A 25077-nucleotide genomic window follows, 5' to 3' on the forward strand; every position below is an offset into this window, starting at 1 on the left:
AAACCCCTGCTAGGGTGCACACGCACACACACACAAAAAAAAAAAAAAGAGAAAGAAAGGGAAAGAGAAAGGGAAAGAGCGAGAAGAGAAAATGACGCTCATATGTAAAAAGTTCTAATGACTCACGCCTCATCAAAAATAGCACAAATTTTTATTTTCTTTTTTATCTTCCTCTTGTTTAGTAAAAGTCAAGCACCAGCATCGACCCCATCAGTGCAAAGACGGAGCTCTCCAAAGCCGCCACCGCGCGCTGACATCGCAGCGTTTCAGCAATCACCTCCCCTGTATCCCCTCTTATGCCTGCTGTCAAGGAAAGACCCGCTGCAACGCTCGTTGCCGCCGTGGACGAAGCGGCACAACAATTATTATGATGATTATTATTATTGTTACTACCAGTAGTAGTAGTAAACGATGCCACTTTACTCGTCGCCGTCTGCCTTTCCACTGAAAGCCGTGCAAGGGCAATACGAAGAGCCTTGGCAACCTGCATGCTCACTGCTGGTAGCAGATCCTTCTCCATGCTGCACCCCCACAAGAACACGGAGTTCTTCGGTTGACGGTCTGCCATAACACCGCTCTTCGGCACCTCCTGCTGTCGAACATATCCGTCGCGCAACATAGCGTGCAACACTTCACGGGTCCGGGAAAGCGTGGCGATGGCCTCTTCAGCCAGCATGCGGTCCTCCATGTTGTGGTGTTGCAGCAGCAATTTCATAAGCCGCACGCCCAGCACCCCGTGTCGCGCAAAAACAAGACGCTCACAACAATCTCGCTGCATGGCCTCTATGGCGGCATCGTAACGGAAACGGTATGGGCCTTCAATAGCCACGGTGGCAGTGCCATCATTGCTCAGGAGAGAGTCGCCGTCGGGACGACACATGCGGCTGACAGCCTCCACGACAACACCCTCCGCCATTGGGACCTCCCGCAGCAGAACACGCAGGGGCAGTGAGGCGCTTGTGCGGGGATGAACGGGGGGAAACCCGTGCGAGCGCTCCACTAAACGGCGGGTACGAGTCGCCGTCGTGAATGCCTCCATCACAGCAGCCGCCACACCGCCATCTGCAAAACGTTCGGCAAGAAGTTGTTGCTGAATAGCGTCATGCAGCATCTCGGCAAGGATGTTGCCAACATGGAGGCGGCAGGGATCCGGTGAGAGACCTGTTGAATGAGTTGTTGTCGTTGCCGCCGCCTCAGCGCTCCCTCCTGCGGAAAAATATTCAATGAACCCTAGCCGCTCCATCTCGTGCGCGCAGTGTCGCAGGGCCTCGCTGAGTGCTGGTCGCCGCTCCATCGCCAGCCGCACCGCCGCATCCCGCGGCACCGTCGCAAGTTGATAGAACACCATCAGCAGCGTCACCCCCGTCTCACCGTAACGACGCTGAAAAAATTGCATCACCAGCGGAAACAGAGTACGCAAAAAAAGGCCGTAGCCAAGAGCAACGCTATAAACGTGATTCTCCGTATCGTAGCACACAACACGATGTAGCACGAGCCGTGCCATAATCTCCTTGATTGCTGCATCCGTTGCCATGTCACCCGCCGTCACAGGGACGGCAAGCGGACACCCGATGTGCTTCGTCGCATCGCCAGTATGGAGTGGATTGTTAAACGGCTCACGCTTTACAGCATCCGCAACTTCTTTTAGCGTCAAGGGGCCGCGCCGGTTAAGTGCATGCACGAGAAACCCCGCCAGTGGGCCCAGCTGCTCGCTGATACTAGACTCCAGTAACTCCTGATGCTCCGTCAGTATTCGCGCGTGCGTGTCGTGGTGACCATCATGCCGCCGCGTCATCGCACCGTCCTCTTCCCCTTCCCCTCGAGTCAAACGAACACACACACACACACAAGCGTGTGGAAACAGAAGTAAAAGAGGCTTCCGGGGAACAATAAAGGGGCGTCCCCCGTCTTGTGCGGCCGTAGGAAAGGCAAAAATAAAATAATATGATATTTTTAAAAAGCTAATGCAAAATAAAAATAAAATAAAAAGAGTAACGTTGATTGCCACAAGAAAAAACAAATATGACGGATCAAAAAGAAGAAGAGAATAAAAAAAAAGAAGACCACAACAGAAAAAAAAGAGAAAAATTCCTTCGTAAATTTCGTCTCTGTGATTCACCAATTATTCTTCCAAACACCATCAGACCGTCATTATCAATCATCACGCACAGTAAGACTGCGTGATATTATTTGCAAAACCCATCCCATTTGGAGGGTTTCACATGTGGTAATTCCCTAATTTTACTCTTTTTTGCATCCTCCCACCACCAATCCCCTTAATAGTATTAGTTAATACTCTCCACCTGGTTCTCTTCGTCTCTTTTCGTTGCTTATAAAGCCTCTTATCCTCTTTCTCTATTGCCTTTCGTTTCCTCCCCGCCCCAACAAAAACACACACACACACACACACAAATAGTCCAACACGCCTTCCCCTCCAACTTGCCCTGCAAAAGGCAGTGGGTCTCCTCCCTTCCCCCCTTCGTGGGAAATTAACAACAAGTCAGATTGGAAGAAGCTTAACAAGTTTTCAACAGTTTCCTTTCTGCGTTACTGCTGTTCATAAGCTGTATAAAAAATTCGGTCATGGTGTACGAAAAAATAAGCTTCGGGGCAAATGCGACCACTTTCGGTACAAGGCCTTTAAACAATGCAGAACAGCCCTCTTCCCGCAGCAGCTGCGAGAGTATCGTGACGGCGCCCATCCTGGCGCCAGGGTCCTTGTTCTGCACGCGTGTCTTGATGACGTCCATTGGGTTCGTCACGGTGATGCTTAGACAGGCGCCTACCGTTGAGGCACACACGTTCTGAAAAAACGTCGCCTTGCGGTATTCTTGAAGGCCGAATACAAACTCCTTCGTAACGGCCATGCCGCCAAAAAGACAGAAGGAGCCGGGGGCGTTGCGAGTCATTGTGACCACAGTGCCTGCGTACATGCCACTGATACCCTCTTGGCGCAGCAACTGAAGCAGACCATGGCGCAGTGCCGCCTCGTTGGTTTGACTGAGCACCTTAAGGCGATCCAGTGGTAGTAGAATAACTTCTCCAACCCCAATGATGGATCCAGCAACGGATTCCATCATCAACTTGTCACGACGACCAAAGGTATCCGTGAAGCTTTGTTGATTGTGAGTCTGCAGATGGTCCCGCACTAATGGCTGCCCCGCAAACTTGAAGACACGCTGCAAGATTTTGTAGAAAACAGCATAGGAGGAGCCGGGATAAAGGTACAAGATCTTCTGTGCCACACTGGCATCCGCCCTTGAACTGAATATTGTGGTGTTCAGATTCCGCAAGGTATCTGCAAATGAGACGCCCTGAATGCGAGTGCGGTTACTCATGAGTCGCTTCGAGACAGTGTCAAAGGGATGAAATAAGGCAATCTCAAACGCACCTGCCATTGTGGCCGCGCCAGCGTGGCCCTTAAATAGCTTCATAAAGAAAGAAGGACTTGTTTGTTTCTGTGGCGGCAGGTGATCTTGTGGGACTACAGACGCCCTGGCGTTCATTTTGACCTCAAGCTTGAACCACCCTAACCCTCAAACCACAGTTGTTCTCTTCTTGACAAAATGCACAAATGGTGACCGTCAATCCGGTAAATTGTGATGATTTACGGTTGTGGTTATTGTTGAAAATCCAAGAAAAAGAACAAAAAAAGAATTTGTGTGTGTGTGTGTGTGTGTGTGTGTGCTTGGAAGTAAAAGCGGGTTGAGAAATAGAAATGTCAAAATAAATCCGCGCCCCGTCTTCCCTTCGACACGCTTTTGTTTGTTTTTTTGTTTTTTCTTGCTGTATTTGTTTTTAATATTATTATTATTGGCATGAAAGTCCTGTTTCTGCAAGTCACAGCAGAAGACATGTATGCACATTTTCTTCTATTCGTGTCGTTAGCTCCGGCTCAGTCCTCTAGTGGAGGTGATGGTGGTGGAAATTCGTTTTCATCATACTCTTCTTCTTCTTCCTCGTCGTCGTCGGGCGGCGGTGGGGGCGGCGGCTCCTCGTCGTCGTCTTCTTCAAAGTCAACAATACCAAATTTATTGCCTTTATCCACGCCGCTGCTATCCAAAGGACTGTCAGCTCCGTCGTTAAGCTCGTCCTCATCAGGTGGTGGCGGCGACGGCGGCGGTGGCGGAATTTCATCCTCAGACCCATCCTCGTCGTCATTATTATTACTATTTTTGTTGTTGCCATCGTCAACGTCCGCATCTGCCGCCTTCGTACCGCCATTGCCGCTACGCTCGCCGCCGTATCCCCCCTCACCAATTACAGGGTGGGATGCGGCAGCTGCTGCAAGTGCCGCCGCGTTGCCCACAGGGATGTCGTCATGAACGGCAGCCCGAAACACACCACCATACCCCGCCGCGCGCAGCGACTTCGGCAGAGTTCCCGTCTCATTGAGTTCCGCCACCTCCTCGTACGTGCCCACTAGCACGGGGCCAACAAAGCAGAGCGGTAGCTGGAACTTTGGAGTCATTCCGCCGCCGTGTTGCTTTCGCCACCCGATGGCCTCCTGTTTGGCCAACAATTCCTGCACAAATGTCCGCATCTCAAGCGAGTCAACAAGCACAACTGACACGGCCACACCAAACGCGTCAAGCAGCGCTAACATACGGCGACAATTGTCGGCTGTGCGCCGGACCGCCTGCATCGCCGTCGCATACACTGTCACTTCCTGCATCCACCCACCCCCCTTCCTACTTTCTCTCTCTCTCGCAAAAGAGCATTGGGTACATGCGTGGTATTTGCAGCAGCAGCAGCGGCGGCGGCAAGGAAAAGAAAAAGGAAAAGAAAAATTTAAAAAAAAAAAGGATTGCATCAAGAAAGAGAAAGAAAATCGCGTTCTACCCCCTTCTCCTCACATTGTCGTCAATCCCGTGACGGAATTCGATCACTGGCAGCCTTCACTGTCAAAAAAAAAAACGTTATTCCGGCAACTTTTTTCCCTTTTTCTTTTTTTCATGCCTTTCTCGTTATATTTACTCGTCTTAAACCTCCCATGGAACCAGAGACGCTGTAGCCTCGCTTTTTCTTTTCCTTGTCCGAATCCCATCGGCGGCAGCAAAACAACATGTAAGGTTCGTTTTTGTTTTTGTCCTTCTTTCAAAAAAAAAAAGGGTTAAAAAAGAAACAAAACCGCATTCTCGCCTCTTCCTCCTTTTTCTCAGCCGCATTGGACTTGCAACATAAAAACACAGAGAGAGAGAGAAGGGCAAAAACACATATCGCATCCTCTCTGCTCAGTTTTCCGCATTGCCGTCCGCTGCGTCTCCACCGGCGCGACCGGTGAGGCTCTTTCGCTTCTTCGACCGCGCCTTATCGAGTAATCCATCAACGGTCTTCATGACATGCTGCTGCGCCTGCAATGACCCCATGAGCTCGCGGTACTTCTGCGTGCGCTGCGACTCCTCCGCCTCCGCTGCCCGTTCGCGCTGCCGCCGCTCGACATTTGCCTCTGCCTGCAAGTGACGCACGACGCGCTTGTGGTCCTCCCGCATCTCCCGCTTCATCGCCCGCACTTCATTCTTCAGCGCCGTTGTCGTTCCCTCCTGCAGCAATGGCTCAAACTGACGAATGGGGCGTGGGCGGAAGGAACGCATCGCAAGCGGTGTGCGACGATCACGTGCGTCATTGGCTAGTTGCGTCAACTTCGCAAGGAGGGCATCGTGGTCGCCTCGTACAGACGCAGACGGTTGCCACACGTCGGTCGCAATGAGTTTCTCGTGTAGGGCGAGAAATGGCTCCTTCAGACAATACGAAAGGGCCGGTACTCCACGGAGGGAATCTGCCATTAGCGAAAGTAGGCGATAAGCGTAACGCACCACATGTGTACTGTTCACTTCCGTCTCTAGTAAAGCAAAGGTCGCCTGCAGCGGCGCTTCTTCCGCGTCGCTCGGGGTATCCGTGTTGGTGTGCAGGAGAACATCTTCTGCCCCGCCGCGTTCCACAACTGGAAATGGCACGCAGACACCTTGCAGACGCACGGGCTCCAAAACCGACCTCGGTACCTGCAAGGCGATGAGGTTGAGCGGGGCAATGATGGACTCCGCGCAAAATTTACCACCGGCCAGTACACTTTCACACAACAGACCGGCGAGTACCGTATACTCCCGGACTTGTGCGAACGTTTTCAGTCGCATCTGCAACAATGCTGAACAAAGAAAGAGGAGAAACGGTGTTGACACCTCGTGACGATAATCTGTCATGGGGAATATGCGGGAGGCGGAGTGCAGGAGTAAAAGCGTAGCCCGGTCCAGTGAGCCGTGTTGCAGGAAACTGCGCTGAGCCTCAATAAGGAGAAGGCGAAATGTTTGTGCGGTGTGCAAAACGTGATCGCGAGCGTACTGGTAAAGACTCCGCAGCAGCGCATAGTATTTGCGAGTTCTTTCAGCTCGCGAGGCACGTGTCCCGTCTGCCTCACGACCAAACGCCTCAATTGCAGACAACAACTCCTCCAGACGTGTCCTTGTCCCTGTGGCAACGTCAGCAGCCCTGCCATCCGCATCAGCTGCCGTGACATCATCAGCATCGTCATTCACCCCCATCGCCCCATCCAGCAACGCCACCTCGTCGCTATCGCACACAGAGGAAATGTCAAGAGAGTCCTCCACCTCACCGCCATAGTCATCATTGTCATCCTCGTCCTGCATTTGGTACGCGCGATCCCCACCCCGGCTTAGCCACTCCGCACGTGTCAATTGTGTTTCTTCTTGCGCGAGAAGTGGCACGGCACCACGGTCTCTCTCAAGCAATGCCTGCTGATCAAGTTGTGCCTGTTCCTCCTCTTCTGTCCGTGTACGCTCACCAGCAACTGCGCGCCTCGTTTCACGCTGCATAGAAAGCATAATGCGATCAAAATCATCCTTATCCTCTTCACCATCTTCAACGCCGCTGCTCTTCCTAACGAGTGAATCCCCCTTCACTTTGGGCTCTTTCTTCTGCAGAGTGTGCGAGGAAAGTGCCGAGTTTGTGATTACATCCTGCTCATCCGCCTCCTCGCGTATCTTTTTCAGCAGTGCCATACTCGCCTCGTCCAGGGAAGGCGCACCAGTCTTCACTCTAGTTTTATTGTTATTGCCAACGAGCGGCGCAATGGTAAAACTGCCATCACTTCTCAGCGAGACCGTCTTCGCTACGTGGTTCTCTCGAAAAGACTGAAGCAATGCTCGCACCTGTGGTGTTCCAATGCGTGCAAAGGCCTCGCGCTCTTCCTGTGCCTTGTCCCTCCGCTCCAGTAAGTGCATCACACCATTGAACTCCGCATCAAGGGCAGTCGTTCGCTGCGCGCGCTCCTCACGATCACGCTGTGCCTGTGCACGGTGCTCTTTGCTGTTGGCAAGCACCTCCCGAAATCGCTCCTCACGTGTCTTCTTCCGCTGCGGTTCACCGCTATCATTCCTGCCGTCTTTATTCAGATCACCGCCGTCATCGTCGTCCCTCGTGCGGCGGGTGGCCCCGAGCAGTCCTGCACCAAGTGACTGTGACACAGAGGACCGGCCATTGTCATCGAGACGAAATTTCTCCGCACGACGCGTACTGCGGGAGTCTGCCGCATGCATCCCAATGCGCCGTGAGGACGCAAGACCAAATGTCGCCGTCGCCGTTGTGGCCAGACGTCTCCCTGATTCCCCACCTGCCGAATTGTTCCCAGCAGCGGGCGGCCGCTCAAAGCGACTAAGAGTCACTGACGATGGAATATTCGTCATTCTAGTAGCGATATCATTGGTATTAGTACTGCTCGCTGGCAGCAACGATGATGTCACAGGCTGTAGTGCCTCCTGCACATTAATCTCCTCCTGGCGTAGTTGAAACCGGCTTTGCTTGGAGCTGAAGCGCGCTGCCGATGCCTTTGCCTCACGAGAAGCCTTTCGACGTTCATGCCGCTGCACAATTTTCGCATGCGATGCTGTCCGGCGCATTTCTCACCGTCTTTTTTTTTCCCAACCCTTCTTTTTTTTCTCTTCTTATCCTCTTTCTCTCTTTTTCCCTCAGTGTATTATTTATGTTCTCCGCTGCCTCCTGCCTCCTGCACTTATGCCGCAGAAAAATTATTGGTTTTTCCTTTTTTATATCACCTAACACCCTTAGGGGGGGAAATTTTTTAGGACACAACACCCAAAGAGCAGTCAAATGCATGCATGAGTATACATAAATACATGTGTGTAGTGTAAAAACGTGAGCGGGCGCACTGTCTCCCACCAGAAGGGGAAACAATAAAAACCATACCGATAGGCCATCATAATCATCATGAAAGCAGGCGCAAATACAGAAAAGAAGATAAACAGAAAAATAAAAATGAAAAGGAAGAAGAATGAAAAACTCACTACAACACCATCTGACCAAGGAACAGACGTCGTCATTCTTATTCTCTCACTCCCTTCCAGCTCCCCACCCACGCTTTATTTTCTTACCCTCAAAACATTTTCTGCTTCTGTTGCTGCCTCTTCTACGCCACCTCCATACAACCATACCCTCCCTCTTGCCCTCCCTCACACACCCATTATGGCTGACCGCCATCGGCCTCACTATAAGATGCAACCATTCCCTCTGCGCACCGTTTCAGCAGCGCCACAACAGGCCCACACTGCAACACATCCGCTGCCGCTGGAAGTGCTGTGGGTAATGATTCTTCGGCGTCGGCTATGTTTCTTGCCGCAGCGTTACTTTTGATGTAGCACTGCAAAACAGACATCACCTCCGCCTCGCAACCAAGGATCCGCGACGGAACCAAATATTTGTAGCGGGCCTCCTCAATGCTGTCCAGAACACCGTGTACCGCCGCCTCTTCCTTGAGCAACTTCTCCCGCTCCTCTTTCACCACAGGCTCTAGTGTCTCATCATCTTTTAGTGGTTGCATGTTGACAACAGGCAGAGGACGTTTTTTCTTCACCTTTGGACTAGCAGCTGCAGTAGTGGTGGCAGCAGCAACAGTGGCAGCGACACTAGAAGCATCGATACCAGAGGCCACTGAAATTGTACTTTTCGTTGTGACTTTCTGTGGTACCGCTTGTGACGGCTTTGAAACAGCTGTGGTCGAACTCCATCTCATTGGGGAAGGCCGTGGGCCGCTGAGAAACCAAGAGATTGGGTCATACCACCTAAAGGGCCGCCGCGCCTCCGCGTCATCCTCTGGGCGATGAATGACAAGGAGGTCGCGCGGAGGTACAACCAGCCCACGCACCCCAAAGACGTCCGTCTCTTTCGCACCGCCAAGTCGCACAAGCAAAAGCCCAAGCTTTATTTGCCGCTCACGCTCCTCACGCGACACGGTGACACCGCCGTTACCGCCCCCAGCCGAAGAAACCCCTACAGCGGTATTAGCAACGCTATTAGGAGTATTATTTGCGCCAGCGTCTGGCGTGGGTTCCTTTTCAGTCACCATCGCCGCAGGGGCGTTAATCTCTATATTACCAACAGGGGGTGCGGCAAGATTGGGTAGTGATGGCGCAGTCGCCACAGGCATGATGAGGACGATAGCGTCAATAAAATATCACCAATGACAAGGCGTCCCAAATATTGGGGTTATTATATGTCTATCTACCTCACGGATAAACCTTGCAGGTTTGTATTATAAATACATGCGTGAGGAAGTGAAAAGAAAAGAAAAAAAAAATGGAAGAAAATGGAATAACCAAGAGAAACAAACATGCAGCAACACGTTATTTTTTTAAAAGAATACTCCATGAATTGTCTTTCCCTGGTAGAGAGATCGGAATTTTTTTTAAAAAAGTTTTTTGACATTTCCCTCCGCTTTGCCTTTTCTTGATGAAATGTATTTTATACATTCAAAAGCTAAGCGTCCACACTGGATTCCCGTTCACCTTGATCATTAAATAAAGACAGAAAGGGTAATTTTTACAGTGCGTTAAAAAAAAAAAAGGTGTACTTGCATGTATTTACCGGAAATAGATTTTTCGGGCCATTTTCGTAATCTCTAAGAAATTATATTTTAAAAAGCGTCCTGAATCGCGTGAAAGTGGCCAATAAAAAACAATGGCATCAATACCCACTCTGAAAGCCAAATGAGAAATTTACGCTGGGTCCGTTAGAAGGAATTTTGTAGCACGATATTATCACCGCCTTGGTATTTTGTCAATGTTACTATTTTCCAAAGGAATATATAGATAGATAGATAGAAATATAGATAGACATAGATAGATATAGATGTATGTCAAGTTCCCAAAGTGGATATTTTTTCATCCATTGAGAAAAAAGAAAATAAAACAGTACGCACAAAAAGTAGAAGAAAAGAAAGACATAACATGAACAGCACCATGTGTTATTATCTTTTCGGTTTTATACGCATACTTCATCCTCCTTATCTACTGTATCAGCTTTGTTCCTCTCGGCAGGTGTGTTGCGCATCCTACGTGCCTCTTCGTACTGCCATATGCCGCCCATCACAAAGGTAACACCCACAAAGTGTAGGAATCCAAACGGCTTTGGGTATACAATGTAGCTGCAGAGCACCGTCATCATCTTGCGCACACTTGTAACCATGGCAGCGGTGCTGCTGTTATACTCAGAGACGATACGCAGCAGGAAGAAGGTACCGCTGTAGCTAAAGAAAGAACAGCCAAGCAACAAGGTGATAAACACGTGGTGCATGCTCACAAACTCCACGGCATCAGCAAAGCCTCCGCTCAGGGCCAATGAAAAAAAACCATTGATTACTGAGAATAGAAAAATATAAAATTGCACCTCCTCATGTGATGCATTGTGCTTCATGAAGCAATACTTCTCCTCACCCAAGTAAATGAGGGCATCACAAAGTAACGCAAGCAAAATACCTGTGACTCCTGAAATGACCGGCCACCAACCCTCCTCTTTCAATGAACCCTTTTTCTTGTGCGTTTCCTTCGTGGCGTATGTAAAAATGAGAAGACCCACAACAACAATGATACAAGATAACACTTCCTTCACAATCTGTGTATTTTCCATCGCCACGATTCCATTCACACTGGTTTCATTACTATTATTGCCTGCGGAGAAATTTACGGCAATATCGCAGTTATTGATGTGGCCACCTATGTCAGCAGAACCCAACGGAATTTCTTTCGTTGATACCCGGCCTTCCACCATCGAGTCCAATACTTTCACAGAGACGTGTCCACATTGCTTTTCAGGAGAAAGAGCTTCAGTATGGGAGCTACGCCGGTAAGTCTTCGCCCCATGTTCAGCGCATTTCAAAGCCTTACGCGCCATCCCAAGACGTGCTGGTAGTTCAATCGCGATGTAACGCACAAGCCATACAATAAGCAGCTTGCTGGACTTGAACACCACTTGTGTACTGAAACTAAGAAGACGTGATGCTTCGTTCGTTAGGTACACGCTTGTGGTGTTCATCAAAGAAATCGCGAAGTACGTAAAAAGTGGCACACGGCGTGAGTCCACGATTCGTCGCCAAGGCGATGAACTGCTTGGGACGGACAATGAGCGACAAAGTTGAACAAAGGCAAAAAAGGATACGCACAGCGCCTGTGAAAAGGTGAGCAGCAGCGTGTGGTGAAAGCCGGGAATGTAAAACACCGCCTCCTGCACTAAAGACGTCAAGACGTGAAATAAGAGCACGCATATACTGAGGACTAAGAGCCGGTTTGTAGATCCCCGTTGCCTTTGAGTTTCGGACATGCCTGTCCACTTCTCGAATAACCCCTTATAATCTCCCTCAAAGTACTCCCTCTTTGTCAACCAAAAGACAGCAACAAGAAGCACCTACACAAAAGCAGCAAGAAAAGGGAAGCATACAAGGTACACATACACACACGCACACAAATACATCCAATCCCCAATGAGTTCCTCATTATTGACATTATCATACACATCTCCCAATTTGCTTCTGTTATATATTATAATTATTATCACGTTGAGACTTTTCTATTTCCATTTTTTTTTTCGCACTTCTCTTATATGTTTATATTATTAAGCGTTGTGTTGAATCCCAGACACCTCCCATAACGCAATCCTCTTATTGTAAAAGTCGCAAGTAACTACCGAAGCGGCATCATCTGACAGATATTTGTTAGGGGGTGATCTTCGAGGAAGGATGGCGCAATCGTAAAAAAGTGCATTGGGAGGCAATCCAACTGCTTCCGTAGTATTTGTTTCATCGTGAAGATACCCAAGAAAACGAAAAACGTTTTCTTCCGATACGTAAATGTTGTGCTGCACAAATGCCACTCCACGTTGCATGACTGGAATGACAAGGGTACCACTTGGTTGTACCCAACGATAATGATGCATCGCGGACTCTGACTCTGGTCTCAATCCCTTGATAGATAACTGGCGTGAGCAGCGCCACACCCCACCACCCAAACCAATGGAAGTGATTGGCCGTTTTTGTGATCGTGAATCTACCAAAAATAAGTTCTCATCATAGGATCCGACTAAGGAGTATGTAGATGCAATTCCACCTTGAGCGACAGGAGCGATAGAGACTACTCCGGCCCCAAATTGCATTCGACCCACAGCATTTACACCACATCTTACATCTCGCCATTTTAGAAAACCATCATCCCCACCAGAGAGTGCTGTTTCAGGGCCAATTGTGGCGGAACACCATGCATCGTAATCATGGTTTTCCAAACTACTGATAATATTCTTCGTGTTTGGATCATATACAACGACAGCACCTTGATGAGCAGTGCAGAGCCACCTGGCCTGGCACATCCCGATCTCAGAGGAAGAATAAAAAGGAATACAACTAGTCAACGTAGTGCTATGCACGGGGAATATGACCTCTTTAAAGGATCCTTCTTGATGCCCCAGGAGCCGCACAGTGCCGTCCGTGCAACTCGCCATCAAACGGCTTCCGTCAGAAAAAGCATTAAGATCAAAAATACCCGGCAACTCCACTCGTGGAACATTTTCCGATACCAACTTCATCTCCCGTAATGAAGCTATATGTTGATCGTTTACTTCACATACATAGCCGGTGACATAACCACGGTATCCCGCAGTAGTAGATTCAAGGGATAAATCCATAAATTCGTAACAACCAACAATAAAGTCCAGTTGAGCCCCATATGTTGTGGAGTAAACTGGAACAAGGCAGTTACATGTTGACGGAGCTGATACCTCTGATACCCTCCTTACTGACAGCATTACTCCTTTTAAAAACTATTGCTCGCGCAAACAGACATATACATTCACAGACACACACACACACACATACACACACTCTCTCTCTCCAAACTAGTTCGGCAACTCCCCACCATCTCAATAGAAGCAAATTGAGACAAAAAAGTTGATATATATATAACAGAAAAAAACACAAGAATGGGTTATTCATAAATGCCGAAACAGGTTTAAGAAGCATATTTCAAAATAAATGAAAGGAGAAAAACACAACAAAGTTCATGTGAAATTCAATGCAAGGAAGAATTCCATCGCTGCTCGACGTGCACGTTGATTCACATTCAACTTCATTGCAGCAATGTCAGCATCAATATCCATCAAGAAAGTAATTATAAATTGAATAATCTTATTCCTATGCATTGTTTCTACTTCCTCGTGAGAAATCAAAAAACTTATATCATACCCCGGAATAGGCTTTTTTCTCAAGATATGAAACTGTTTGGCTCGCTGAGCTAAAAATCCAACGTACTTTCGGGCAATAATCTCCGCAATAGCGTCGCTCTTGAGAAACGATACAGATATGCGTGTGCTGTTTATACTAGGTTCAATAAGACAACTTTCCTGTTCTGAACGCACAATGCGTATAGGGTTAAGAAGGAAATCTTGTACTTTTCTTTCACCATTATTCTCCAGATGGTCTGCAACCTCAACTTCTGGTTTATTATGACGCTCCACGGTACATGAAGGATAATTCCCGATGCATAAAGCCGCGTGCAACGTACACTTGATGCAGTCGTAGTAAGGCAAATAGGCGGTTGCCATTGATTTACCCTAGAAAGTGTTCTAAAAAGCATCAACGTAAGCAAAAAGGATCCACATCAAATAAAATAAAAAGCAAGTGCACTAAATGCCATAATAAAAGACACATTCAAAATACTTTTTCTTTTCAAGGCTTCATCGCAATACCTTGCGCGAATTCCCATCTTCCACAACTATTATCGTAAATTCTTCTTTGATAACATCGTATGCCCTCAAAAAAAAAAAAAAAAAGAATTTTTTTAAAGAGGATATAGTTCGTTGTTGTTTTTCTTTCACTATTATTCTGTACCATTTTTACATCAAATGCGGCATCGTAAAATTCTACATACGTTGTGCTTTTCTCCGCCTATATTCTTCAAGAAGACGCTGCTGGTATGCCGCAGCTGCATCTGATGAAAACTCCTGCGGTATAAAGTCAAGTCGCCCCCTCCTGGGAGTTGTGTTGGTTCCTGAAACATTAACTCCCGAACATTTCTGTTCTGTCGCATTCCCCTTCAAAGGTGATTCTTCGTTGCTGCGGTTATCACCACTGGGTGGTATTGCAACTCCATTCCTCTCCCGCTCTTTCTGCTCGCGAAATAATCGCAATTGTTCTTTTCTGTAGTCATCACCAGTAGGTTGGTGAACAGAAGCTTCAACCTCGGGTTTAAATTCATTCCAAAGCTGGCGCGCAGTAGTTTTGAACTGTACATTATCACGCCTCCCCATAGATGTATTGTTGCAAGAAACATTAGCAGATGCGGGAACCGCAACTGGAACAAATTTAACCGAGGCGGCATTTCTCTCCCCACGTGAAACAGTGGCTTGTTTTTTTATGCTCTGTACACTCTCCCGAGCCTTTGTCGCACTACGCTGACGAGCTTCCTCTACCGACTGAAGAAGATTGTTGTTCCCAGGGTCGAACTGCAATGCCATTTCATACGCCTCTACTGCCTGACTGTATTTCTTCATCTTGAAAAATGCATCACCTTGACGAGAATAGCCCTTAAACCACGTTGGGCGGAGCTCAACCGCGCGATCCGCATCTCGGATGGCACTTTCAAGAGCTTCAGCTGCTCCTATTTGTTTTGCAGCCTGGAGATAGCAAGCCGACCGATTACTGAACAAGGCAGCAAGCAAAACGGTCCTTGGATCACAAGCACCAAATCCAGATGCAATGATCCCATTACTCTTCGCATTTAGATGACCCTTCTCTCTCAATTGGTAATTACCTTCTTCAAGAAGAAGCTCTATGGCATCCGTGTAGTAGTTTAATGCCTCGCGGTAGCGTCCCTCCCCAAATGCCCGGTTTCCATCGACCTTCAACTGCTCAGGTGAAAGTCCAGCTGTAGATATTCCATTATTTCCCTTACATTGAGGCGTCTTATCTTTTTTTAAAGGCTTCACGTTGGATTCAGATGAATCAACAATCGGAAATGCCGTGCTAGACGTATTGACAAAATTCACATCCAGAGAGGTTTCACGAGTCCGGCCACCGTCCAAACGGCTTTCATTAAATCCTTTCTTATTCCCATTCGCGCCTTTCACCAACAAAGGATCCATTACATCTTCCTCTGTGATACCGAGATGCCGCATAAATTCCAAACGCTCATTGGACATGGTAACCATTTCCCTTGCCAAAAACTTCCAAAACAATTTAGAAAAAAAAAAAGAAAAAAGGTAAAAAGAGGCTTCCACAAAAAGCAAAAAAAATGTTGACGCGTTCCGTGGTAACTCCACGCAAAAAGTTGTGGAACAAGAAAAAAATATATATGTACTGGTGGGCAGAAAAATCATTTTGGGTTGTGAAACTCAATAAGGCTCTTTCATTATTTAAATTCCTACTCGTGTATTACCGCCACATCCAACAACTCAAAAAATGAAATATAATGACCACCCACAGCGAGCCAAATGCTCCTTTGATAGCTTAAATTCACAAAACACACAAGAAATTTTTTTTTAAGCAAAATGATGAGATTGAATTATTCGCATATTGAGATATAGTTATGACGGTGAACCACAAAAAAAAGCCATTAGGATAATTGCCCCCTCTTTGACATTTGTGCAACCCCTGGTGCTTGCCAACGGCACGCTTACTAACACACAGCGCGGAAAAAAAGTATGCCGAAGGAATTAACCCCGAACAACGACAAAAAAAGCAGTCTAAAAAAAGGAAACAAGTTGAATACACTGAGATTCCTTCCCCAAGCCAAAAAGAAATGCTTTTTATGTTTGAAAAAGATAAGAAAAGGCAAGAAACAAACCAACGGCAAAAAGTCACTATTTTCTCGCCGTTCTTCCTTTTCTCTCGCCAGCGCGTTATACGTTAAATTCATTATTATTATTATTATTATTATTATTATTATTATTATTATTATTATTGTTATTATTATTATTATTCAGCGAATTCCAGTAAAATATGCCGCCCATGCTCGCCGCCGCCAAGTCCCTGACTCTCTACAAGGACTTCAACAAGGATGTGAAGGACATGCTCACGAAGAGCTACAGCGATGCTCAGAAGTGGAAGCTGGAGAGTAAATTCAAGGGCCCAGAGGACAAGCTCTTTGTGAACCCCATGGCAACGTCCGATGGCAAGTTCAGCGTGGATGTGGAGTACGCTCCAAGGTGCGGCGCCGCACTGAAGGCGACGCTTGAGCCCAGCACCTGCAATGTCAACTTGACGGCGTCGTACCTCTGCCAGGGCCACAAGGTGGAGGCTGTGGGAAGGAAAAATGGCGAGTATGAGCTCTCCCATGAGTTCGTGATGCCCTCTCGCATGTCGTCGCACGCGAAGTTGGTGAACAAAACTGTGGAGGTGGGCGTCGCGACGGCCGTAGCGCCTCACTGCCAAGTGGGACGCGGTGCGCTTTGCACCCTGGACGGAAAGAAGAACTACGACCTGACGCTCGGCTGCCGCTATGCCTATGCTGGCTATGCACTGGCGGTCCGCACGAACAAGCTGCGCTCGTGCACGACCAGCTTTGTGACGCCGATACCGAAGTGCCCCCATCACGTGCTGGTTGGCGCCGAGGTGGTGTGTGGCCGTGGGCAGGGCTGGACGGGGACCCTGGGCTTTGAGACGGCCTGCGTGCTGTTCAAGGGCAACACGCTGAAGGCACGCGTGAACAAAAACAAGGAGTGGGCGGTTGTGTACATCGCAAAGCTTGTGGACAACTGGACGGCCGCCGTCACTCTTGACAAAAACCTGAAACCCGGGGTACTCCTGACACACTCGTAGGGAACGTCGCCGATGGTGCGGGGGACAAAAGAAGCGAATGGAATGAAAAGGAAGAAGTGATTTACATGAAATTAACGATCGACATGCATCCCTGCGTGTATTAATTATGAAGAAGGTAACGGGACTAGATGCCGACCTTAGCAGAGGGACGCCGCTCTGTGCGTGCAGTTTCTCAGAACGGGGGGGGGGGGGAAAGTAAAAAAGAAAAAACGTTGGGAAAGAGAATTGATTTTTGGGAAGAGCACGACTTTAGGGGGTTAGGGAGCCGATAGCGGGCAGATAATGTTTTATTTTTTATTTTGAAGTTCACAGACACAGCGAGGTTGGTTTAGGGAAATGGCATTGGTTCCTTTTACACCGCCTCCGAGCGGAGCGACATTGACGCCCGTCATTTGGAGTTGGTACGCCAGCATGGCGATATCCAGGCGCAGCTAACATTCATTGACGAAACCGGGGCTTGCGGATGCGACGTTAACTGCGGCCACCCCCATGACAGGGTTACGCTTGATTTTAAAATCTACCACCAAACCCTGGGAGAATTCGAGTCTTACGGGACATGCTGCGCGTCCCCGGGCGCCCCAAGTACCAAATTTCGAGGCCCAAGTGCTTGTGCCCATCGTGTGTGGGCGGCCCGGGAGTTGGGTGTCCAACAAGGGCCGATCATCGCTGAAAGGAAGCGCTGGAGGGCCGACTGCGCCCACGCCGTCGTTGACGCGCAGAATCGAAGCTTTCAGCTTTATTTGCCGGCGGAAGAGGCGCATAATTACTTGTCGGCGCGCGAGTCTGACATTGCGGTCACCGACGGCCTTCTTTCAGAATGGGGATACGCGCTCGCCGGATGCAAACAGCAGCTGGAGGCGACCCGCGCCCAACCCCATCAACGAGGGGCACGCTTTAGTTCCAGAGAGGCGCGGCGAGTCGCGTGAGAGGCGGAGACGGCGGGCCGGGAAGAAGCCTCCGCCACCCGGAGCGGTCTTGCAGAAAGACCAGTCACGCGTCAAAATACGACCGAAGACGGCGTCACCAAACAGCCGCATCAAACGCGTTGCGTGATGGTGGGGGCGCGCCGTTACGCACGGCTCGGCGAAGCTCGGCGGAAGAGAGACGGCAGGCTATTCCCCAGACGTCTCAGGGCAACTTTGGGTGACAACATTCCATCCCTTGATGCCTTTGCCTTCCTGCACCTCCCCCTTGGACGCCGATTCCGGTACAGAAGAAGAGGCACGAAGTTTATGCGCATTTGACGTCGCCACTTGGCCCTCGCGTGCTTGGGATGAGGGCGTTTCCGGAGCCGTTGTCGACTTCCGGGGGGCATACAGTTATTGGCAACAGGCGGAAGACCAGGCTCAACTTGCCTTCGACTGTTTTTTTGCGTGGATCGGCGCGCTGGAAGCGGAGTGGGATCTCACCGATAGTTTTATGAAATTGGGTAGGACCCTTTACTGCAGGCATTCCGGATGCAGCTGATGATGGCATCCGACCCCGGCATCCCGCTCTCCAACATTCGCGCCCGACTTTACACCGCCGTTCAAAAGTTGGGCGTCTTTGCGAGGGCAACCCAGTCTCTCGCGGAACGGCGAGGGGCGCAACGGGCGTTGCGATGTCAATTGTGTCGCATTTATGGACACGACGCGTCTACATGCCACTTCCGCGACGCATCCAGAAGAATTTACTCGAGGCGCCGACGGCCATCAAAAAACGGCGGAGGAGCCGCCCGCCGCCCATGAATGCTGACGACGGCAGCCCCATCCATTCCGCCACCCCCCACCAATCCGCACAGACGTCGCGCCGAACCGCCGACGCTCCATCCGGTAATTCAAATAGCCCGACGCAATCGTCGGGAAGGGCGATGGAGCCTGTCCGCCAACGACGCTCGAATGTGGTACGACGAATCACCGGCAGTTCCGCCTTGGGCCAGCCACCCGAAGAGAGGGAACAAGGTGGCTCGAGAGATGTGGGCGCCGTCAACGTGGGAGCGTGGAATGTCTCTCGCGGGGCAATTCAAGACTTTTTGCCGCACGCAAGGACGCACGATGGACGAGAGCTGTGCGGCCTTTCTGATGGCGATAGTCGACGTGGCGCCATCGACCCGACTGCGGTACGCCAGGATGCTGTGGTAAATGCCGCAAATGAATCCAACCCCGCTGGGCATGATGATTCTGGGGTTACAAAAAATTGCGGCGCGAACGGAGACGAAGCAGGCGCGCCCCTCAACAAAGGAAGAGATGGACGAATATATCCGCCGCCGGACCGATTGGAAGCAACGTGTTTTTTCGACTTGCGTGGATAACGGCGAGTTGTTGGTCCGAGATTGCGGCTGTAACTCCCAACAATTTCACAATGGAGGCGGACGGGGCCTTGATTTTGGACTGGTCCGTGGCGCGAAAGACGGCGAGGTCGCATCCCCACCGTGCTCCGCGGTTCGTCAGGATACGAGGGCAGGACGCGTTAGACACTATAACGTTATGCAGGACACTTCAAGAAAACGAAAAGCTCACGAACCTTACGGCCGCTCACGTGGAACGAGCTCTGGTTCCTTGGAAAGCCACGGCGCATTCCACAAAACGCGGCGCGTTGAGACGCGCGGCTCAAATCGTGGGGACGCACGATTTAGACCTCACACGTGATCTTGCAGTTGGCGAAGCACGTCGGCCCGTTCGAATTTCCCCAGAATACTGTTCGATATTTGGGGAGGTACACCACACTGCTGACCCAGGTGTCGTCGCTGGCCGCATTGATGTAAAGGGAGAAGCCGCGGAAGGGCAGTAACCCTGGTTGAGAGCGGAGGAGCGTTTTTTCCATGATTTTTAATCACTATCATGCTGCTACAATAAAGAGACGCGCCACAAGGACGCGTCTGGCCACTCCACAAGATGAACACGCTATCCCGTTACAGCAAGTCAACGTGCCCGTATTGAACCTAGAGTGGATTAAAACTCGGTTGAACCCGGCAACCTTGGAGAGGCTCATGCAAGCATGGGGACTCGTCGGGCGGTCCCCTTTAACTTTATCCTCCTCCGGTAAAGCGCGCGAAGGCTCACGGAGGATTCCAACCGCTGACGGACGATTATTGAGGGAGGTGGGAATAGTCGAGGACGCTTCGTCCACAATAACAGGCGGATGGATATTATCTTTTTCGGTTGTGGAGGAGAAAACCATCGGCTCACGACGACGATGGATCGCGTGGCCACGCGACAAGAACAGAGACGACCCTTACGAGGCGAATGTTCCTCTTTTACACATTTCCCATTATTTGCCACCTGTGATGGCTGAGGCCGCTTCCTGCCTGGATGTAAGGTCGTCCTTCATAATCTCTTTACCGCGGGAGACTCGGCATCTCTTTCGATGCCGCGTGGAGGACGGCACGCTGGTGGAGCTCACACGACTCCCGGTGGGATACAAGGCGGGCCCAGAAATTCTCCAGATTATTATTACTTCAGCAATTGCGGGGGTGACGACAGTGGTTCACCCCCTCTGGGCTGCACCTCCATTGGTGCGTATCGACGTATGGATCGATAATATACGCATTGCAGGGGTCGAAAAGCGATGTGACGCTGTGGGAGGCCCAAGCGCTTCGTAATGCGGACAGTTGTCGCGCATCGATGGGGGAGGAACGGGAATCGGGCGCTACGCATTACACCTTTCTGGGGTGCAGTTTGATCACACTCACCGTGCGGTATCCCTGAGTGAAAGGTTTGTCCGGTCTTTACGCGCCATGCCGGCGCTCAATTCTTTGACCGTCGCGGGAATGGAGTTATGGCGTCACGTTTTTTGTACGCGGCGGCCATTTTGGGCACGCGTTTATGTGACTACTACTTTTTCATCAAGGCAGTGCGACGACGATTATCGGCATTTCACCAAGGGATTGTGCTGGAGACATCCCCGGCGAACCTACCGCCGTCAGCGGTTGGCTTGGGCGAGAGATTGCGGCACACCATCGAGAACAATCGTCAGCGAATCATCAAGCCCACCGAGAAAGCATCGGCTGCCATCATCACGGACGCATCGCTCCATGGATGGAGAGCCGTTTTTATTCCAGACTCCGGCGACGTTAAAACTGCCTGGAGGAGAAATGGAAGAGAAGCCCTTTCTTATCATGCAGGCCGAGGCACGCGCGGTACGCTTAGCCTTATCGGCCTTTATCGCCATCTTGCCATCCACCATGGACGTTTGGATGGACAACACTTCGCTGCAAGGAGCGGCGAATAAAGGCAGCTCGAAATCGCACGCCACGACGCGGGAGCTGCAACGGATATATGGGTTTTTGGACTCTCGCGGAATACAGATATCCTTTTTCCTACGTATGGCCAGCGTAAAACCCCGCAGACGGCATATCACACGGTCGTGTTTTTACACTTCAGGACTTGGCGAAGGGGTGGTGGTTGCGGAGTCTTGTGGTTGGAGTGCCCCAAATTTGCCGTTCTTTTTTTTTCTACTCTTATCAGCGCGTCTAGCTATACAATGCCATCTGAGTGCCGAAGAGGTGGTCGAGCAACGACAAAAGTTTCCTGCTATGAAGCAACTGCCATTGAGAGAACTTTCCGAGGCGAAGGTCCTGTTCAATGCCCAGCCGTTGACGCACAGCCAAGGCGCCCGGACATTCTAGAAGCAGATGGTGCAAGGTTTCCTGCGGGCCGATTGGCGTGCTTGTGGAAGCTGGCTGATCCTGCGGCAGCAGAGATCGCCTCCTGGCACTGCTGTTTCGATGCCGTGTGGCGTCTGGGTTGTGTGCGCAGCGACTTCTGTGCTGTGCGGTGCTTCTCCGTGTGGGGAAAACCATGTCACAGAAATCACATTTGAGCTCGGGAAGCGGTGGGGGATGTTCCGGATGAAATGACCGACAGTGACTGACGAGACCCGAGAATCCCGTCAATGTGGAATCACAGTGCGGACATTTCTCCTTCCGACGGCGTGTGAGGGTCCGTCTCCTTACTGGAGAGACGTCTTCCTCCCTCGCCGACGGGGGAACAGTGTCCGTCCCCGGTGCGGTTGGATCGTTGTTAGAGCGCATATATGCAGACTGTTCCGGTGAGATGTTGCGGAATCGGCATTGGTTCGTGCAATCTCTCACGGCCCAGTATAGTCGGCCCCAGAGCTCAGATCCCCCGCACCTTGCCCTTGCGAGGTGGACCAGTTCCTGACGGTGTAGAAATTCCTGAGTGATCAGGTCCTTACCGCTGAGATCGGATGGCCTTGTGCCGAAAAGCAAGTAGCGATGAGTGTCTTGACGAATGGTACTACGCCACTTGTTGGTGAGCTGGGTGGTAAAACATGTCAGCAGATCCGTATGCCATAAAGGTGCGATTCCTTGCTCCGTGTATTGTCCACTTTCCATAGTCTGCGTCGCATACTGATCTGCAAGCTCGTTAGCATGTACTCCGCAATGTCCGTAACAAAACTGCAGGTGCACGGACCAGCCAGCACACGTCAGTGTCAAGAGACGCTGCCAGATCTGATCCTCTGTCCAGTCTGTCTGACTGAGCGGGCCCTTGTTTAGAGCCGCTAGAAGAGACTGACTGTCCGTAACCACAAGCAGGGTTTTATGCCTGTGGCGGATACGAGGAATCATCAGCTTCTCTAGGGCTAGAAGCAGCGCACGGGATTCCGTCCTGTAGCTGCATGGGCGTGCGCCGCAGTTCATGCTGGCCTTTTCTATTATCCCCGATGAGTTGAGGGATGAAAGCAGTATTCCAACCCCGGCTGACTTGGGAACGCCGACACCGCCATCGGTCGCAAGTATCCACGAACGATGGCTGTGCAGCGCTAGAGCCTCTTCGCTGACTCTGCGCTTTTCCCTTATCAGCTCCTCTTCGTCAGTTATTGAGTGGTCTATCGGAAGTTCCACACCGATGGTGACCCGGTGTGCGGAGGCCGCAAACCAGGGAGGAATGGAGCTGCGAAAGAACCGCTCTTCGCGTGGTGAGCTCTCGGTGATGCCATAGTCCTTTGTGTATGCGTCTGCAAAGGCATATAGCTCGTCCCGAGATAATGGCGAGATGCGGAAACCGGCGCGAGGTGGTGGCTCAGGCGGGGGTCTCCGCATCCAGTCCATCTGACATGCGCGTGTGTTCTCAAATATTGAGAGCCGCGCGTGCAGGCAAAGGACGTGGAGCGGCGGCATATTAGCCTCCAGTGGTGCGGATTCCGGGTCGACAGTGCTCGGAACTCCGCTGACAATGCGTGCTAGAGTTGCGTACGTCTTCTGCATCTCATTCTTCGCTGAATCCGTCGCTACTGCCCATATGAGCTCGCTGCCATAGCATAATTTGGAAGCACCGTATCCAATGACGAACGTGCGTCGGTCATGTGGAGATGGTCCCGCCTCTTTGTGCGCTATGCAGCGTAGCTGCGATATCCGTTGCGAAGTGGCAGCGCATTGCTTGGTGGCCGCCACATTTAGCGTCAGTCGTGGATCGAGATCCATGCCGAGAAGCTTCGTAGTTCGCGATGCCCCCATGGTCATGACTGGGATTTGGCATCCAGCCACTACCAGGGGCCACCTTCCTTCACGATCATAATCTGACTCCGTGTGCGTGGATAGTGTGAACCAAGCAGCTTCACACTTTGACGGGTTGATGGCCAGACCATTTTCCTGACTCCACGCATGCAGCTTTCCAAGAACCATGTTGGCAGTGGGAATGGCGTCTTCCCGGGACTGCCCCTTAACGATAATAGAGAGGTCGTCCGCATACATGTCTGCTGTGACACCCGCAAAGCTGTTCAGCAGATTGAGAAGTGGGTGTGCGTAAAGGGAGAACAAATACGGTCCCAGCACGGACCCCTGAGGAACTCCTCGCAGCATGGGACGCCGATCGCTGTGTCTGTGGCCAACTCGTGTCTTCGCGTAGCGACCACATAGAAAGTTTCTAAGCCACCTTCTACAATCCACCCCCGGAATATTAGCCAGCAAGCGACTGAGGACTCGATGATCTATGGAGTCAAAAGCCTTGTTGAAATCAACCAGCACCAGCAGAGTCCGATGGGGTCTGTGGCGGAGTTGATTGCCAATACCGCTCTTCTTGGGAAGGCTCACTTGGAAATAGTGATTTCTATTATGCTCCACTTCGTGTGTCAGGTGTGCCAGCCGCATCGTCGTGGTACGCATACTACGATATGCATACTGGTGGGGGTGCGGCGTCCACACCCAAAGCAACCTCTTCAGTACCATTTTCTCAGCAACCTTACTCACAATGGAAGTGAGGCTGATGGGTCGATATGACTCAAGCAGTTCCGGCGACTTACCGGGTTTAAAGAGTGGAACGATGGTAGCGCGTCTCCACTCAACCGGGATCGTACCGGTCGTCCAACTGTGGTTAACGCAACGAAGAAGGAATCGGAGGCCCTTTGACGAAATATGTCGCAGTGCCTCACTGTGGACTTCATCCGGTCCGGGGCCTTGCCATACGGCGCATTACGCAGCGCAGCAAGCAGTTCCGTACGATTAAAAGGCGCATCAAGAGGGGAGTGAAGATGAGCAACTAAACCAGATGTGGTGGCAGACTCGCTGTTGTCCTGTGGCTCAGAACTAGATGAGAGCGAAGAACCTGAAGTAGATGTAGCGGCAGACTCGTTGTTGTTCTGCTGCCCAAAAAGAAAAGAAGCATTAATGTTCAAGGATGCACTCTGTCTGTTGATGCCTTTGGAAAACCTAACTGCCTTGTGAGAGGGGTGAAATGGAAGAAAGATGCGATTGAGAGCATTCGCTGCTCTCCTTGCTGTTTTATAAGTGTGTTGACCATCTCCTAATAACATTGATGTAGGAGATGGAAGTGATGCCTTTTTTCGTCCGGAAATGTATTTCCATGCGAGTGGCTCGTCTGGATTTAACTTGCTGATGCGACGTAGATACGTGTTGCGCAAGCGCTCTCGGAGCAGGAGGAAGAATTGACTCCTTGTCCGTTGCATTTCTGCCTCACAGTCGGGCGTCGGTAACTGTAGATAGCGGGCCTTGCTGTCGGTGGCAATCCGCT

The 25077-nt window shown here is 50.4% G+C and overlaps 10 protein-coding genes across 10 annotated transcripts, besides 24 other annotated features; 1 reads left to right on the plus strand and 9 right to left on the minus strand.

Moving 5' to 3' along the window:
• Nucleotides 1-15355: part of a sequence feature (heterozygous, non-Esmeraldo-like haplotype) that runs on past the window's edge.
• Nucleotides 36-91: a sequence feature (GA-rich).
• Tc00.1047053508737.140 (hypothetical protein, conserved) lies at nt 179-1795 on the minus strand (the record flags this gene model as incomplete). The annotated part of the gene is made up of 1 exon (XM_812584.1): nt 179-1795. The coding sequence occupies one exon, from the start codon at nt 1793-1795 to the stop codon at nt 179-181; it is 1617 nt and encodes a 538-aa protein (XP_817677.1).
• Nucleotides 362-407: a microsatellite.
• Nucleotides 1931-1989: a sequence feature (AT_rich).
• Nucleotides 2009-2088: a sequence feature (A-rich).
• Nucleotides 2391-2411: a microsatellite.
• On the minus strand, nt 2517-3506 carry Tc00.1047053508737.150 (mitochondrial carrier protein, putative; the record flags this gene model as incomplete). The annotated part of the gene is made up of 1 exon (XM_812585.1): nt 2517-3506. The coding sequence occupies one exon, from the start codon at nt 3504-3506 to the stop codon at nt 2517-2519; it is 990 nt and encodes a 329-aa protein (XP_817678.1).
• Nucleotides 3660-3687: a microsatellite.
• Nucleotides 3758-3815: a sequence feature (T-rich).
• Nucleotides 3896-4813, minus strand: Tc00.1047053508737.154 (hypothetical protein, conserved; the record flags this gene model as incomplete). Its single annotated transcript, XM_812591.1, has 1 exon — nt 3896-4813. The coding sequence occupies one exon, from the start codon at nt 4811-4813 to the stop codon at nt 3896-3898; it is 918 nt and encodes a 305-aa protein (XP_817684.1).
• Nucleotides 4101-4129: a microsatellite.
• Nucleotides 4765-4831: a sequence feature (A-rich).
• Tc00.1047053508737.160 (hypothetical protein, conserved) lies at nt 5235-7913 on the minus strand (the record flags this gene model as incomplete). Its single annotated transcript, XM_812586.1, has 1 exon — nt 5235-7913. The coding sequence occupies one exon, from the start codon at nt 7911-7913 to the stop codon at nt 5235-5237; it is 2679 nt and encodes an 892-aa protein (XP_817679.1).
• Tc00.1047053508737.170 (hypothetical protein, conserved) lies at nt 8495-9457 on the minus strand (the record flags this gene model as incomplete). The annotated part of the gene is made up of 1 exon (XM_812587.1): nt 8495-9457. One exon carries the CDS (start codon nt 9455-9457, stop codon nt 8495-8497), a length of 963 nt encoding a protein of 320 aa, XP_817680.1.
• Nucleotides 8894-8945: a microsatellite.
• Nucleotides 10111-10155: a microsatellite.
• Tc00.1047053508737.180 (hypothetical protein, conserved) lies at nt 10291-11625 on the minus strand (the record flags this gene model as incomplete). Its single annotated transcript, XM_812588.1, has 1 exon — nt 10291-11625. One exon carries the CDS (start codon nt 11623-11625, stop codon nt 10291-10293), a length of 1335 nt encoding a protein of 444 aa, XP_817681.1.
• Tc00.1047053508737.187 (hypothetical protein, conserved) lies at nt 11917-13098 on the minus strand (the record flags this gene model as incomplete). The annotated part of the gene is made up of 1 exon (XM_812592.1): nt 11917-13098. One exon carries the CDS (start codon nt 13096-13098, stop codon nt 11917-11919), a length of 1182 nt encoding a protein of 393 aa, XP_817685.1.
• Nucleotides 13129-13174: a microsatellite.
• On the minus strand, nt 13351-13893 carry Tc00.1047053508737.194 (ARP2/3 complex subunit, putative; the record flags this gene model as incomplete). The annotated part of the gene is made up of 1 exon (XM_812593.1): nt 13351-13893. The coding sequence occupies one exon, from the start codon at nt 13891-13893 to the stop codon at nt 13351-13353; it is 543 nt and encodes a 180-aa protein (XP_817686.1).
• Nucleotides 14105-14134: a sequence feature (AT_rich).
• Tc00.1047053508737.200 (hypothetical protein, conserved) lies at nt 14212-15666 on the minus strand (the record flags this gene model as incomplete). Its single annotated transcript, XM_812589.1, has 1 exon — nt 14212-15666. The coding sequence occupies one exon, from the start codon at nt 15664-15666 to the stop codon at nt 14212-14214; it is 1455 nt and encodes a 484-aa protein (XP_817682.1).
• Nucleotides 15356-15956: a sequence feature (areas merged during assembly that could not be assigned to a particular haplotype. This can correspond to areas where the two haplotypes were merged or to regions with more than two copies in the genome that were merged during assembly.).
• Nucleotides 15957-16732: a sequence feature (areas merged during assembly that could not be assigned to a particular haplotype. This can correspond to areas where the two haplotypes were merged or to regions with more than two copies in the genome that were merged during assembly.).
• Nucleotides 16204-16269: a microsatellite.
• On the plus strand, nt 16289-17107 carry Tc00.1047053508737.210 (hypothetical protein, conserved; the record flags this gene model as incomplete). Its single annotated transcript, XM_812590.1, has 1 exon — nt 16289-17107. One exon carries the CDS (start codon nt 16289-16291, stop codon nt 17105-17107), a length of 819 nt encoding a protein of 272 aa, XP_817683.1.
• Nucleotides 16733-17913: a sequence feature (heterozygous, non-Esmeraldo-like haplotype).
• Nucleotides 17336-21522: a mobile genetic element.
• Nucleotides 17338-17409: a mobile genetic element.
• Nucleotides 17914-19244: a sequence feature (areas not merged during assembly with more than two copies in the genome that could not be assigned to a particular haplotype).
• Nucleotides 19245-21094: a sequence feature (areas merged during assembly that could not be assigned to a particular haplotype. This can correspond to areas where the two haplotypes were merged or to regions with more than two copies in the genome that were merged during assembly.).
• Nucleotides 21095-25077: a sequence feature (heterozygous, non-Esmeraldo-like haplotype).
• Nucleotides 21531-25077: a mobile genetic element.

The sequence above is a fragment of the Trypanosoma cruzi genome, genomic scaffold (genome assembly GCF_000209065.1).
Source record: "Trypanosoma cruzi strain CL Brener 1047053517035 genomic scaffold, whole genome shotgun sequence".
Classification (NCBI taxonomy): domain Eukaryota; phylum Euglenozoa; class Kinetoplastea; order Trypanosomatida; family Trypanosomatidae; genus Trypanosoma; species Trypanosoma cruzi.